The sequence below is a fragment of the Thermothelomyces thermophilus genome, chromosome 2 (genome assembly GCF_000226095.1).
Source record: "Thermothelomyces thermophilus ATCC 42464 chromosome 2, complete sequence".
Taxonomy (NCBI): Eukaryota; Fungi; Ascomycota; class Sordariomycetes; order Sordariales; family Chaetomiaceae; genus Thermothelomyces; species Thermothelomyces thermophilus.
The window spans coordinates 717660-733600 of record NC_016473.1 but is presented as its reverse complement, the minus strand read 5'-3'; the positions used below and the strand labels follow the sequence as shown (position 1 = coordinate 733600).

The 15941-nt window shown below is 47.5% G+C and overlaps 1 protein-coding gene across 1 annotated transcript; it reads left to right on the top strand.

Moving 5' to 3' along the window:
• Positions 1-5994: 5994 nt before the first annotated feature.
• Positions 5995-9558, top strand: MYCTH_79885 (glycosyltransferase family 2 protein; the record flags this gene model as incomplete). The annotated part of the gene is made up of 3 exons (XM_003661132.1): positions 5995-6066; positions 6192-8708; positions 8875-9558. 3 exons carry the CDS (start codon positions 5995-5997, stop codon positions 9010-9012), a joined length of 2727 nt encoding a protein of 908 aa, XP_003661180.1. The 3' UTR covers positions 9013-9558.
• Positions 9559-15941: the final 6383 nt, after the last annotated feature.

Here is a 15941-nt window from a genome sequence, read left to right as displayed (position 1 = left end):
GACAGGTTGTACTTCTCATAATCGACAGCCGGGACCGGCGGGGTCGAAGCCCCGGTCGAGTGGTTCGAGTGGGACGACTTTACACTGACCATGGCTGGCTTGGCCCGCATGCCGGTTTGAGCGGGGGCGACGACGACGGCGCTCTTACCGTAGATGGTAGACGCCACGCTAGATCGAGGCGCGTATGAAGTGCGGGCGTAAGAGGTGCGGTCAGAGAAGGATGACAGACCCGAGTAAGTCGAGTCGCGCAGGTCCCCAGGAACGAAGAAGTGTTCGTCCTCGGTGCTCGAGGGAGTGCCGGCCTGGGACATGGCAGTGGGGATCGGGGGTACGGGAGGCACGAGGACAGTTGGAGATGCGGTCGCTCGGTTGGTCACGCCGGGGATATAGGCGATCTGGATAATGTTGGAAGCGCGGGTGAGGACCGTCGACGCGATCGAATGTGTGGTATGTGTGGAGGCGCGGTAATCCCGTCGTCGAGCAAACGTCTTCTCGCCTTCCAAGCCCTGATCCTGTCCGTCGTCCCATGGCTCCATCATGGCTGCTTGTCTCCGAGTCCTGACACAAAACCTCCAGACCAGGTATGTCACGATTGCGAGTGCTGCAATACCTCCCACCACTCCGCCGACGATGGCGCCGACGTTAGTTGAGCCGCCATTATTACCAGATGAACTCGGGGCCGGTTCGATGGGGACGCATGTCGCGCGCGGACACTCCGAGCAGCTCACGGGGTAGACGAATTGGCATTCCGTCACGCCCTCCTCGCATTGTGGACATACGAGCGTCTTGGAAGTGTCGCACTGGACACACTGCTCGCCATCTCGCCGGACGAGGTCGAGGGCCGCTGTCGCTCTGTTAGCTGCACTCCTACCCATGCCAAGCACAGGATCTTTCTCACCAGAGGCATGCTGCCATGTAGCAGCCATGGTGGCGGGGCCCTTCGCGAAGAAGTCTGAGGTTGACAGCGGTGGTTATGTGTTGGACCTCTTTGGCTTCGAGTGCTGATCTGTGGGACAGGCAAGGCGTTTGTTTGAGCCTGGACCCCCCGCCAGTGCCGATCAGTCGAACGCAATTCCAGGAAGTGAACAGCAGACCCCGGAGATTTCAGTGTGGTGATGAATCGCGAATTCGATCTCAAAAGGCGAATGGAAGAAAAAGGAAATGAAAATGAAGCGATAGCGTTTTGCGTCGTCAATGTCGCCCGCGGAGCGTAGGGTTGAGCGCGAAGGGACCGTCGAGGCAATCGGCAAAAAATCGAGGGCAATTCCTTCGGTAATTGACTGGGAAGCGAGTGACTAGGTCGGGTATTCTCAAAAGAAATGAAACAAAGAAAGGATGCAAGAATGCACAAAATAAGCCCCCATGAATCACCAGGGCTTCATCGGACAGCCCCCCTTCAAGAACTGCACAGCGGAGGCGATCGTGGAGAAGCCGAAGATTGAGGTCGACGTGGACGGCGTGAAGGTGAGCATTTGCTGGTGGGAGCGGGAAACCTGAAGGCGGAGAGGAACCAGTCAGCGGGCTCCCCATCAACTTTGAGAGAAAGGCCGCGGCCCTGGGTCTCCGCTCAGCTTCATTTGCGGAAGGGGCCACTGGGTGGGCAGGGCCAGACCGGGAGGAGGCCCCACAGCGGTATTGGCGAAACAAGCTGGAGGGCCAAGACGGGCTCTCATTCGCTCGATCATCGGAGCCTGGTGTCCCATGAAGTTCCCCTTTGTGGCACGACGGTCCCTGTGCGACCGCAGCCTGCCAATTTCCCCTCATCTTCGTCTCTCTGGGAATCACACCTTGCAATCTGCGTGCTATTGAAGGTTTTCGTCTAGTGTCGGCATTGACAAACAGACTTATTAATATGATCGCCTTCCGATATTGAACATTAATCGGGGAAAAAACCTTGTTTGTTCGCAGTCCCTATGGATCCATACATTGATTTAATACCGTCACTGAGCACGTCAACTGGCACCTGAAGGATGGCGTCGCAGTCACTAGTGTTCTGTAGAGTCAGCACGCCGCACCAGTAGCGGATCGACAAGATGCGCGTGGGCGCCCTCCGGTTCTCAATGAGACCACGACAACAATTTGATCCCAACATTCTATTGGGATGACTACGATGTAATGGTGGACCACGATCTGGGAAGCAGTCGACAAGTGGATTCTGGTGTGTTTCTGTTACTTTGTTGGTCGTGAATTCGACCCTTCGTCCGACCACGTCAGCATACAACGATTGCTTCTCGAATGGGCCAAGAACCAGCGCCGCCTGCGCCTATTTGGCGTCGACGACCATTTGAATTGCAGCAGTTGGCTTGCGGGAGCGCTTCTAAGTTAAAATCCGTCTACGGAAACGCGTCTCGTCTCCCCAGCATCTTGGAAACTGACTGAGGCTGGCCGGAAACCAAGCCGGGATTTTAAGAAGCGGCGGCCCCGGCTTACTGATAGGTTCAGTGATTAGGTGCTCCGACATCAAACCTCAATCAGCCGACGACTGTCCGAATGTGTTGATTCATGAGTCGCTGAACCTGGCTACGGTCTCGAGCTCCCAGGTCGAAAGTGGAGCAGGAGATTGCCGTCAACGGGGAGGTATCCTCTCTCACCGAGGTCTTCTGTTCTTCAACCAAAAAAAAAAAAAAAAAAAAATCTCAAAAGATTCCTTCTTTTGAGGGAAGGAAACCGCAACATGCTCATTGCGTAAGCCTGGTCCATCGCAGGTGGAGGCGAGGCGGGTATCTCCGCTCTTCGCACTTCGGCAATGTTGCTTCTGGATGTCACCAAAGACGGCACATCAGTGGGTTATATGGACTGATGGCGCACAATCTTTCGCAAAGCTGACACACACGAGGTTTTAGCCTGATACTGCAGACTTCAGATATCTCTGGTGCGCACGACGGCTTGACGCTTAAGACATGATATATATATATATATATGAGGAGTTGGGTTGTTCACGGTCAACGTAAGAGGCGGTGGCGTAGGCGAGACGATACCGTCCAACCTCTCCATCCTCGGGTAGTCAAACAATGGGGTTATCAGTCCTCCAGGAGCAGCGAATCGCTCGTGTACTCCGTACCATACCGAATCATCTGTCCCAATCTCAGCCGCTCACCATAACGAGAGCCCTGGGAAGGCCAGGCGAGCTATTCGACGTGTCGAGGCAGGGCCGTTGGGACCAATGCTAAGAAGGTGTTGGTTCTTGCAGGCATGGAGAACCTAATGCGGCCGGATCCTTCGCTGCAGTCAACAGGATCAATATAGAAGGGTGCATCCTGGTTGGGCTCCAAGCCAACGAGGAAACAGTTAACCACGGAGCCGCAGCTCCCTGGTAGTGGCAGGAGGGAAAGAATGGGTGCGGCGATGATATAGTCATAATCCGCTGAGTCCGGTCCTGGCGGTATACACTACATACTGCAGTACACCATAGTTTTCGTGCGGCCGAACAAGACCAACTGGCGGCTAAGTGGGGAGGTTCCGGAAAGAGGCTGGCTGGCAAGCCCGGCTGGCGTGATTCTTTGCCCTCCACAGGATTGTATTTATAGACATACTACGTCCATACTGCTGTTTCGCTGGAGTGGCGCACAGCACAGTGCCGTGTTATGTCAGACACGCGACAGCACCGTGGAGGCCGCAAACAGTTGTTGTAAGAAGCCCGCGAATCAAGCACCTGTTGGATCGGATGCCTCCAGCTAACGGTTGGCCCACTTGCATCTCTGCAGGGGTTTTATAGGTTGATGGGGCGAGCCTCATGCGAGAGAGAGGTGAACCATCGTTCGTCGAGAGGGCAGGAAAAGACGAAAATTTTTGCCCCTTCATGCTGACACACCTACCTATATACGTACTAGCGCTGCTCAATAGCGAGTTTTCGCACCCCCAACTCAGCCTCACAGCGGCTCGAGGTCATGTACTGTACCAGCAAAACGGATAATTAGCAACCAACAAGCGACCAGTCGCTGGCTGACGGCGGCCTTGAACTTTGTTGTTGGCTGCGGCCCACGGTGAGATCCGCCAGCAAAGCAGAGGGGGACTGGCTTGGCGGTCGGGAGGTTGGGCGACCCTCTTCTATTTTTGGCCGACCTGGTCCCTTTGACATGATCTCCATAAAATCCTGAGCCCGTACACTAGGGTCGCCCTCATGAAGATGACGGATCTGTACGGACCGTACAGAGTATGTACATTTCAGCGAGAAGATGTACCAGAACAAAAAAAAAAAAAAAAAAAAAAAAAAAAAAAAAAAAAAAAAAAAACACCTGGCACAAGGGGCGTAGATCCATCATCACTTCAGTAACATTATGTCGTGTTCGGAAATTTCCTTGCTTCTAGTTCACACACCCAGCATCACATGTGGCGAGAAACGGGATTGTGCATCAAAACTGCATTGTGCTTGTGACTGACTACCTGCAGTTAGTGCTGGCTCTTTTCGACATGCAGATTGCGATCCTTTGGGTCGGGTTCACGATGGGAGTGTTGCATCGCGTTTCCTTGTTGCAGTACGGATACCTACGTGTACCTACCCTCACCACCTTCTTTGCGTACTGCACCTCATGCCTGGCGGTTATTCGCAGCAACCTGAGAGCCAAGCCACAGTTTTCTGGTTCGCTGCCTCGGACCTTGGGTGTGTCCTTACTGACTGCGAGCCGTTCATTATTAGGGAGACTGGCCAGCCGCTTGGCAGGTGTTAACAACCGTGAATCCAATGGAGTTCGTCCTGAATCACGAAAATGGAGGGATGACCGTGGGTGCTGTTTCAGGCAAATTCAGCGCATGGACAGGAAGCGCGGTGAAATAACCCTGTTCGTGTCCATCACCGCTTCGAACATCTGCCAGCGAAAACAGACAGCTGTCACTAATCCTCAGGCCCCAGATCCCAAGAAATCATGTTTGGAGACGGAATAAAATTAGATCCAGGAGAAAATGAAAGAAAGGAAAAAAGAGGGATACATACAAAAAGAAAAGAGGGGGGAAAAGGAGTACAGGACCCTCAGAAATGACGATCCCTCGTATGCACGAGGCAAAATGCACAGTGTCTCTCGGGTTGGTACTGCAGGTGCATGGGAAAAGGGTCGTCAATTGAGACCCTGCTGAGAGACGCAGTCGAACTGACGCACGCGGAAGAAGCTGCAGGTAACTAGTTCACAACTACACTAAGAGTGCAAAACATGGGAATGCCTAGTGTGATGTCGCGGCGCGTCCCAGACGTGTCTGTTTATTCTTCTCTCTGCAGACATATCGACATTGCGGGCAATAAAGACAATGGAACTGAAACCATGAAACATCCCCGAGGGGAGAAACGAGAGTTTGAGAAGGGCGGGTGGTGCTTGGCGGTCAGGGGCTGCGGGTCGGGAACGAGGTGGCAGTGGGCCGTGATGCTAACTTTTCTCCCCGGGACTTGCTGGTGATGCTGCTGGCTAGGACCCGAGCCACTTTCGCAGTCGCAGCCATCCCTGGGCTAGCAAGAAGCGGGCGAGGCAACGCGGTGTGTGGGGCCTTGCTCTGGATCCCTGCCGCTCAGCCACAAGCCTGCTTCGCCAACTTCATAATACAGACGGGGGACCTCTCCTGAGCTTTTGAAACGTAATTTTTCTGGGCTTGGTTTTCCTCACCGTCGCTTCTTGAGCAACACCCATTGTTGTTGCTTGGCTGGGAATTTTATCGGAGGTTGTCTTTATTTTTTTTCTTTCTTTTTCCTCCAACTTGGGTCCGCCCTCTTGCGACCTTGACGCCGCCCACTTGTGCCGCATGACCCCCCGTTGGCTAGCAATTGGGTACTGGTACCTACTCTAGCCCAAAAATCAACAACCCGAAAACCTGCACGGGGCAACGCTAGCCAGCTGACCCCGAACTTTTTCGTCGGACTGTATATTCTAGCTCGACAACTGCCGGAGCGTTGACTTTGACTGCTCTTGCTCCTGCCCATCGATACCAACCACAGCAGCGGTTTAACATCCCGGCACCGCGACTGGTCCGCTGTCGACCGACATCTCGCGCGGAGGCGAGTAGCTTGCAATCATGGCATACCACAGCCAGGGAGATGGCTACGAGGGCCACCCGATGCAGGATCTCCCGGCGCATCACGGCCAGGTGTGTTTCCTGTTGTTGTTTGGCAGTGGTGGTGATGGCGGTGATGGTGGTGATGGTGATGATGCTCTCGTCTTGGACCGACGGGGAAAAGGAGGACGCTAGATGCTGACGCGCCGTTCTTGCAGCACGAAGATGACTCGCATGCCGCGCTCCTCAACCAGAATCAGGCGTACGACCAGGACCGCCTGGGCGCCCACACCCCGCCGGTGCGCCCCGTGTCGGCGTATAGCCTGACAGAGTCGTACGCTCCGGGCGCCCAACTAACACGGCCCGGCATCGGTGCCACATCCACCCCTCCCCCCCACGGCGGCACAGAGTATGGCGGCGCGTCGGGCTACTACCCGCCGCAGTTCTCGGCCGATCCGGCATACAGAATGTCCTCGGTGGACTCGGACGAGAGCTGGGTCCGCCGGCAGCAGCCCAACGTCGCGCCCACCGGCGGTCTCAAGCGCTACGCCACCAGAAAGGTCAAGCTCGTCCAGGGCTCCGTCTTGAGCATCGACTACCCCGTCCCCAGCGCTATCCGGAATGCCGTGCAGCCCCGGTACCGCGACGAGGAGGGCAACAACGAGGAGTTCTTGAAGATGCGCTACACGGCGGCCACCTGCGACCCTAACGACTTCACTCTCAAGAACGGCTACGACCTGCGCCCGCGCATGTACAACCGGCATACCGAGCTCCTCATCGCCATCACCTACTACAACGAAGACAAGGTCCTGCTGGCGAGAACACTGCACAGCGTCATGCAGAACATCAGGGATATTGTGAACCTCAAGAAGTCGTCGTTCTGGAACCGCGGCGGCCCGGCATGGCAAAAGATCGTCGTCTGCTTGGTCTTCGACGGTATCGAGAAGGCGGACAAGAACGTGCTCGATGTGTTGGCCACCATCGGCGTCTACCAGGACGGCGTGGTCAAGAAGGACGTCGACGGCAAGGAGACGGTCGCCCACATCTTCGAGTACACCACGCAGCTCTCCGTCACGCCCAACCAGCAGCTCATCCGCCCGGTCGACGACGGGCCGAACACGCTGCCCCCCGTCCAGTTCATCTTCTGCCTGAAGCAGCGGAACAGCAAGAAGATCAACTCGCATCGCTGGCTGTTCAACGCTTTCGGCCGGATCCTGAACCCCGAGGTCTGCATCCTGCTCGACGCCGGCACGAAGCCGAGCCCCAAGTCTCTGCTCGCCCTCTGGGAGGGCTTCTACAACGACAAGGATCTCGGCGGCGCCTGCGGTGAGATCCACGCCATGTTGGGCAAGGGCGGCAAGAAGCTGCTCAACCCGCTGGTGGCGGTGCAGAACTTTGAGTACAAGATCTCCAACATCCTGGACAAGCCGCTCGAGAGCGCCTTCGGCTACGTCAGCGTCTTGCCGGGCGCCTTCTCGGCGTACCGGTTCCGGGCCATCATGGGCCGTCCCCTGGAGCAGTACTTCCACGGCGACCACACGCTCTCCAAGATCCTGGGCAAGAAGGGTATCGAGGGCATGAACATCTTCAAGAAGAACATGTTCTTAGCCGAGGACCGTATCCTCTGCTTCGAGCTAGTCGCCAAGGCGGGCCAGAAGTGGCACCTGAGCTACATCAAGGCGGCCAAGGGCGAGACCGACGTGCCCGAGGGCGCGCCCGAGTTCATCAGCCAGCGCCGTCGCTGGCTGAACGGCTCGTTCGCCGCCAGCTTGTACTCGCTGATGCACTTTGGGCGCATGTACAAGAGCGGCCACAACATCGTCCGCATGTTCTTCTTCCACATCCAGCTCATCTACAACATCCTCAACGTCATCTTCACCTGGTTCTCCCTGTCCTCGTACTGGCTCACGACGAGCGTCATCATGGACCTCGTCGGCACCCCGGTCCCCGCCTCGGAAACGTCGTCGGAACACCACGCCTGGCCGTTTGGCGACTCGGCCACGCCCTTCATCAACGCGGTCCTCAAGTACATCTATCTGGCATTCGTCATCCTGCAGTTCATCCTGGCGCTCGGTAACCGGCCCAAGGGCTCCAAGTGGACCTACATCACCTCGTACATTGTCTTTGCCATCATCCAGGGCTACATCATCGTCCTCTCGGCGTACCTGGTGGCCCAGGCGTTCAAGACGCCGTTGAGCGAGCAGATCCAGGTGGACAGCGCCGAGAACGCGCTCAAGTCGCTGTTTGGCGGCACGGGCGCGGCCGGCGTCATCCTGGTCGCCCTCATCACCATCTACGGCCTCTACTTCCTGGCCTCCTTCATGTACCTGGATCCGTGGCACATGTTCCACTCGTACCCGCACTACATGCTGCTCATGTCGACCTACATCAACATCCTGATGGTGTACGCCTTCAACAACTGGCACGACGTGTCGTGGGGTACCAAGGGAGCCGACAAGAACGACGCGCTCCCGTCGGCGCAGGTCAGCAAGGGCGAGAAGGACGAGGTGGTTGTGGAGGAGATCGACAAGCCTCAGGAAGATATCGACCAGATGTTCGAGCAGACGGTCCGCCGCGCCCTCGCGCCCTTCAAGGAGGAGGAGAAGCCCGAGCCCAAGGACCTCGAGGATTCGTACAAGTCCTTCCGGACCATGCTCGTCGTCTCCTGGCTCTTCTCGAACTGTCTGCTCGCGGTCGTCATCACCAGCGACAACTTTAACTCGTTCGGCATCGGGGTGAGTACTATTACTATTACTACTACTGTCCTGGGGCTTGTGAAGAAGAAGAAGAAGAAGAAGAAGAAGAAGAAGAAGAAGAAGAAGAAGAAGAAGAAGAAGAAGAAGAAGAAGAGCCCGAGACGACGATGCAGGAAGTATAATACTAACTCTCTGGTTCGTCTAGCATTCCGCGACCAAGCGCACCGCCTGGTTCTTCAAGTTCCTGCTGTTCGCCACGGCCGCCCTCTCGATCGTCCGCTTCATCGGCTTCCTGTGGTTCCTCGGCCGTACCGGTATCATGTGCTGCTTCGCCCGCCGTTAAGCGCACGCGGGCGCGAGGCCATATCAAGCAAAATATGCAGGCGCCCCTCCTCCCTTGTCTCTCGGCAACCGTTGGCCGGTCGGTGCTGTGTTGATCAGGAGACCGGGCATGGGATCGAGAGAGGAAAGAGAGAAAGAGAGAAGTCTTTTACGGTCCGCGGGCGAGCTCTCTCCAAAATTCTTCATTACAGTATTTTTATTCTGCCGTGTTGGGATATTGTCTTGCGTGCGTGTGCGAGAGAGAAATTCAAAAAAAGATATCTGGGCATCTACTTTTGGGGGGGGCGTTGTTCTTTTCAGCTCGTCTGCCGTTGGCTCTGATGTTGGGGGTAAATGCCTGTTTTGCTACTCTGTAGATGAAGCCTTTGGATCAGTAATGAAGATCGGATAATTTTGACTGATATCAAAGGCTGTTTGGTAGAGTAGGTGCGGCACGCAGGAACGTGCAGGCGCCAACTACTTGTACGCAGTTAAGTACGCAGTAGTTAACTGCAAGCAAAGGTCTGCTGCACCTTTGTTCTCGAATACGATTGCTGATGCCAAACCTTATACACGTTAGCTACCAGCGACGGCTATCCAGCTCACTTTTGATGCAACCTCTTCAATTTTTTTTTTTTTTTTTTTTGCTCTTTTTCTTTCCCCAGTGGTGCTACTATCAATGTATTTCCAGCTGCTTGTTTTGGATAACAAGAGCTTCAAGTCAAGCATATCCCCGGGGTCTTTGGGTATCCGTCATGGATGACCTGATCCGGGTTCTTGAGTCGTTAAATCCCCCCATCGTGTATAGTCACATCCAAAAAGTGATTAGCCATATCAGGATTAGTAGGTCTTTTACACACCACCCTACCATCTTATAAGACATATAGCAATGGCAACACTAGGCATTTAAACACAGAAATAGGTCTCTTGATTCCTTAGAAAGTATAGAAAGAGCTTAGATATATAGGAAATTTAGTAGTATATAGCTCCTCCCTTGTTATAAATATATTCCTTATACCTATTTGTAAATAATAGGACCACCTTCTCCTAATCCTAGTATATTAGTCTGTTCTACTCTTTATATAAGACCTTTTCTATATACCTAAGGTTATAAATTCTATAGCATTACTAGCTAATCTGAATCCTTATAATATACTAGAGGTTCTTAATAAGGTTCAAATCTAGGCTTTAAGCCGGCTACTCTAGAGTAACTATTTATAATATAGCCTTATAGTTCTAAGTAGCCTTTAAAGTATAATAAATAGCCTTATCTTCTTATTAAATTACCTAGCCTTAAGCTTTAAAGACCTCTTTATAAAATAGGTAGGTATATTTATTAAAGATAAGCTAGATATATTAGCTAGAGTTTATCTAAGTCCCTTTAGGTAAGATAACTAACTTAGACTTATAATTTAAGGAAATAGCCCTCCAAATACTAAGTAAAGACCTTTTAGATTTGAAGCTTAGCTTTGGATTCTTACTCTTATATACTATACTAGTCTTTCTTTATACCTAGGGAGGTATTATATTAATGCTAAGCTTAAATATAGCTTTATTAGAAAAGTAAATATAAGCTATATCTTCTAGCTTTAAATATTATATCTAGTATATAAATTAGAGCTAGCTTTTCTTATAGACTAAGGTTAGGTATAGCTTCTTATATAGCTAAAAGATATAATATTTATTCTTTATAAGATATACCTATATAGTATTTAGGTGTCACGGATAAGCACATAGACGGCCCGGCAGGCTACAGCCAGGACGCAGGACATTCCGACAGCCAATCACTTGACGGACCAATCAGAAGATTATCACTGCCAAGACTAAGGTCTTCACTAGTAATAATAACATATTACCGTCAATAACGCGGAATCACAGAGTAAAAGGAGAAATAGTACTAGTGATAACTATTAAAGAGAGACAGATAATCGTATATATATAGCTAGCTAGTCACTTATTATAGTAGACTTTAAGAGTTTACTAGTGATAGTAACCTAACCTACAATTACAAGTACTTATACCAAGTATTACTAACTATTATAGGAAATAACTCTAGTGTTATTATAAACCCTTTAGCTTTACCGAATCCCTTAGACGACCTATACGCTTATCCTGCTTAATTTACCTCTGTCTAAACCCTTTTAGAAGAAGTCTAAGTTAGGTTCGTTATATATTACTATTACTTCCTTTGTTCTGTTATAGCTTAGAACGGAGGTAATTTCGACCTCGACATCGATATAGCTACTAACATTACGGCCGAATAGCTGCTTACCTAGCTTGGTCAACTCTAGCAGCAGATCTAGGAATTAGACTAGAGAGATAAGGTTGCTTAAGCTCGGATTAAAGAACTCGAAAACGGCGAAAAGCACTTGTAGAAGCTGGTTAACGAGGCCTATACCAAAATCAAGGCACTCGAGGGCGCCAAAGCGAGCCGTATCAAGATCGAACTACCTAGTAAATACGGAGGAACTAAAGAGGATCTCGTAGGATTCCTAATAAACCTCTAATCCTACTTCCGTCTTAATGACGATAAGTTTCTAGACGATAAGGCTAAAGTTCTCTATATAGCTACAAGACTAGAGGATAAGGTACTTAGATAGTTTAAGCTTATATAGAATAACTATCTCATTAAGGAAGACGAAGATGACTAAGACGCGTTTATATAGGTAGTCTTTTGATCTTATGACCGGTTTAAAGAAGAGCTTTGAAAGGTTTTTGGTAATAAAGATAAGAAGATTTATATATAAGAAAGACTTGCTAATCTCTAATAGACTAAGTTAGTAGCCTCCTATATTATATAGTTTAAATAGGATATATTTAAGTCTTAGCTTAACGATAAGGCATTAATATAACTATTTTATAATGGCTTAAAGAAAAAGGTTAAAGATAAACTATATAAGTATAACTAGCCTAAGACTCTAGATAAATATATCGTATAGGCTATTAGAATTAATAATCGACTCTATATATAAGAGTAGTAGAAACGAGGTTAGATAAACGGAACCACGGTTAAGGCTAATAATAAGAAAAAACGAGTATATATTAGCATATTATATAGGATATATCTCGGAGCTATAGATATAGATATAGTATAGAAGTAAGACAAGAAAAAGATAGCTAAAGATAAGTCTAACGTTATCTATTATAACTATAGAAAGAAAGGACATTATAAACGAGAATGTTAAAGCCCGAAGAAAGACTAAAAACTAGTCCCTAGAAAGGAAATTACGGCTATTAACGAAACCGCTAAGGATGTCATCGAAGTAGCGGCTACGAGCTACAAAGACAGGGACAGTGATATAGATAGTCTCGGATATAACGGTGATAGTAAAGGCAAATAAGTACCGTACTCCGAACTGGTCACGGTAGACCTAGAGACAGGTCTTGCCGAATAGGACATGGTAGGAGAGTATGTACCACTAATTTCAATTCTCCTAGCCCTAAGGTAGTAGGGTTTCATAGTTATATAGAGGCAGGATAGATTATAGACGACCAATACCTAAGGAATCGAAAGACCTGGACCTAATGTTCTATTCCTCTAGGAACGAATTAAATAGTATTATAACAAAGTTTTCCGGCTCAATACGGAACTATATAAACAGGATAGACGCTTGATTTGACTTGCCTAGTAGAACGATAAGATGAGGGACAAGATAAGGGAACTCCGATATATCGTAGAAACTATTAAAGGGGAATAGCCTATGATATATAATAGGCCTGACAGCTACGCCGAGCATTTTGATGACTAGTAACTTAGCTACGATATACGGAACCCTAAGTACTAGTTTATATGTATAAACCGCGGAAAAGATGAGCGTATGTAGGAAAGCTATTAGAAGAAACACTCTTACCTTAGCATTAGAGTACCTATAGTCTATATATAGTAGGAAGGATTTAGAAAAGAATTTTAATACCTTCTAGGCAACGCTATATAACTATACCCGCGATACGAGGTATATATATAAGTGCCCTAGTTCTAGTATATATTATACGAATGCCGACATCACTTTCGCGACAAATTTGAAAATAATTACTAGCCGACCTAATAAGGAAATGAGGACGGAAGCCTCTGCCCTATAGAATAGGTCTATAATATAGGAAACAGAGCGGCCGAATTGCTCTAGAAGATCGAAGCCCGCGATCTAGAAGGTATCACGGTAGTACCAAAACGAGCCTAGCCTAGGTACTATGGAATAGGACGAGATATATAGGACTCGTACCGAAGTAACGACTGCCTCTACCATACGGACGAAAAGAAATTGCGGATCTAGGAGCTTTAGATAAAGCTATAGTACGTACGACGAAAAGCAGAATAGACCTAATGGTAAGAAGCTACAAGCACTTAATGGCTTATAGAAATGAGTATAATCGACAAAGCCACTATTAGCCAAATAATCAAAGAGGTTAGCACTGACCTAGGAAACGGGTTAGGGCCCTTTAAGGGGCCCGAAAACCATTAACGCCTATATAACGGCAAGTAGTAGCGTAATATAGAAGGAACTGGCGTAAGAGACCACTATATCGAGACCTCCTAGCAGAAACATAGGAAATCGCTACTATCTTTAGATAATGACGGTAAGATAAGCGACTATAGATAATAACATAATGGAGATAGTATAAAATGCTTATACTAATAGATAGTAGAGTAGAGATAAACCTAATTTTACTAATACTTATAAATTAGCTATAGATACCCTAAAGAATAAAGTAGAAGCATAGTATAGTTAAGGGGCTATTTCTAATATAATAGGTATATAGGGAGACTAAACTAATTAATATTACCATAGTAGGGAAGACTATAGTAGTCGTATTTAGCATTATAGATATAGGTAATGATAAAGATATAATATTAGGGTTACTATAATATAAAGATTACGACTTAGACATTAGCTAGAAGAATAGTAGCTACCTATAACTCTAAACGGAGTTATATTTGACTAGTAAGATAGGGAGTACGCAAGGATCGTAAGCAGACGATGCTTAGGGGAAGGCATGTCCTATAGATCTACCGTAAGAGATAGACAGTGGTAGGCAGACTACTACAGACTCTAGAAGAAGCGGTATAACGACACCGATATTATAATAGGAGAAACGAGTTAAACCGCCGATAGCTATTCTCTCTATTGATAAATATAGAGCACTATAACTAGAGTAGTAGGTTAAGATAGGAGAAATCGCTAGCATTGCCATAGACGGAACTAAGTTTGTATACTATTAGAAAACCGAGGGACAAGACAAGACTAGGGAAGTACCGAAGGAATACGAAGGACACCTAGCATTCGAACCGAAGTATCTAGAAGGGTTACTAGAACACGGCTCATAGGATCACGAGATCAAGCTTAAGGAAGGAGCATAACTAAAGTTCTTTAAGATCTACTATACGAGCTAGATATAGAACGAAGAACTTAAGCGATATTTAGAGGAGAACCTTTAAAGAGGATATATCTACCTATCGATATCGCTAACAAGCTACCTAATTCTATTTATACCTAAGAAAGATAGAAAGCTATAGTTATACGTTAACTATTAGTAACTTAATAAATAGACTATAAAAAACTAATACTTGTTACCGCTAATCTTATAGCTCTGAGATTAGTTAGCAGGAGCCTAATATTTTACGCGTCTTGACTTGCTATCGGCCTATAACTATATATAGATCAAAGAAGGCAACGAGTGGAAAACGGCCTTTAGGATACCTTATAGCCATTACAAGTACCTCGTCATGCCATTTAGACTTATAAACACGCCGGCAACGTTCTAAGCCCTGATTAATTAAGCTATCTAATCCTTTCTCGACAAATTTATAGTATATTATCTCGACGATATACTTATCTTCTCTAAAATGATAGATAAACACCAGAAGCACATAAGAGTAGTACTAGATACGTTACACGTATATAAGCTATTAGTTAACAAGGAAAAGAGCGAATTCTACGTTACGAAAATGGTGTTTTTAAGATACGAGATATCCCTAAGACAAATCCGGATAGAACCTTTAAAGGTCAAAGCTATTAAGGATTAGCTATAACTAACGTTAGTTATAGAAGTACAAAGTTTCATCGGGTTTACGAACTTCTATCGGATGTTTATCAGGAACTTTAAAGCAATTATATAACCTTTATACGAACTTACTAAGAAGAACGCCAAATTCTAATAGGAAGAGTAATATAAGTAAGTATTTATATAGATCTATAACGCCATTACTAAAGATCTAGTACTAGTATTACTAGACCCTAAGAAGCCATTTGAGGTAGAAACGGACGCTTTAGACTACGCCATCGGAGGACAGTTAGGATAATAAGACAAACAAGAGAAGCTATATCTTATAGCCTTCTTTTCAAAGAAGCTTAATAGACTATGTCTTAATTATCTGATCTATGACAAGGAACTACTTACGATTATCAAAGCTTTTAAGGAATGGCGACTATACCTTAGTAGTACGATCGAACTAGTATAAGTATATATAGATTATAAGAATTTGTAATACTTTATAATGACAAAGGAGCTTAACGGACGACAAATACAATAGACAGAATTCCTTATAGAATTTAATTTTGAGATCTGCTATAAGAAGGGCAAAGAGAACGTACGAGCAGACGCCTTAAGCTAACGAATGGATTATATAGAAGGACGAACGGAAATAACACTACCGTTATTTAAGGAACAAATAGACAGAACGCTATATTACGAAATGTAGATACCTATAGGAGATAACTTACTTAACTCGTTCCTAGAATGTTATATAATCTTTCGAGAAAAAAGGATTAATGAGGTATAGTATTAAGTAACACCCGGACTAGTAGTACCTAATAGAGTGAAAGAAAAAGATAGGAAACTCTGGTACTAAGGTAAAGCGTATATCTACGATAAAGATCAATAGCTATAGATAATTTAAGGACTCTACGAGTTAAAACTTGGAGGATACAAAGGAGTTACGAAGACTATCGTACA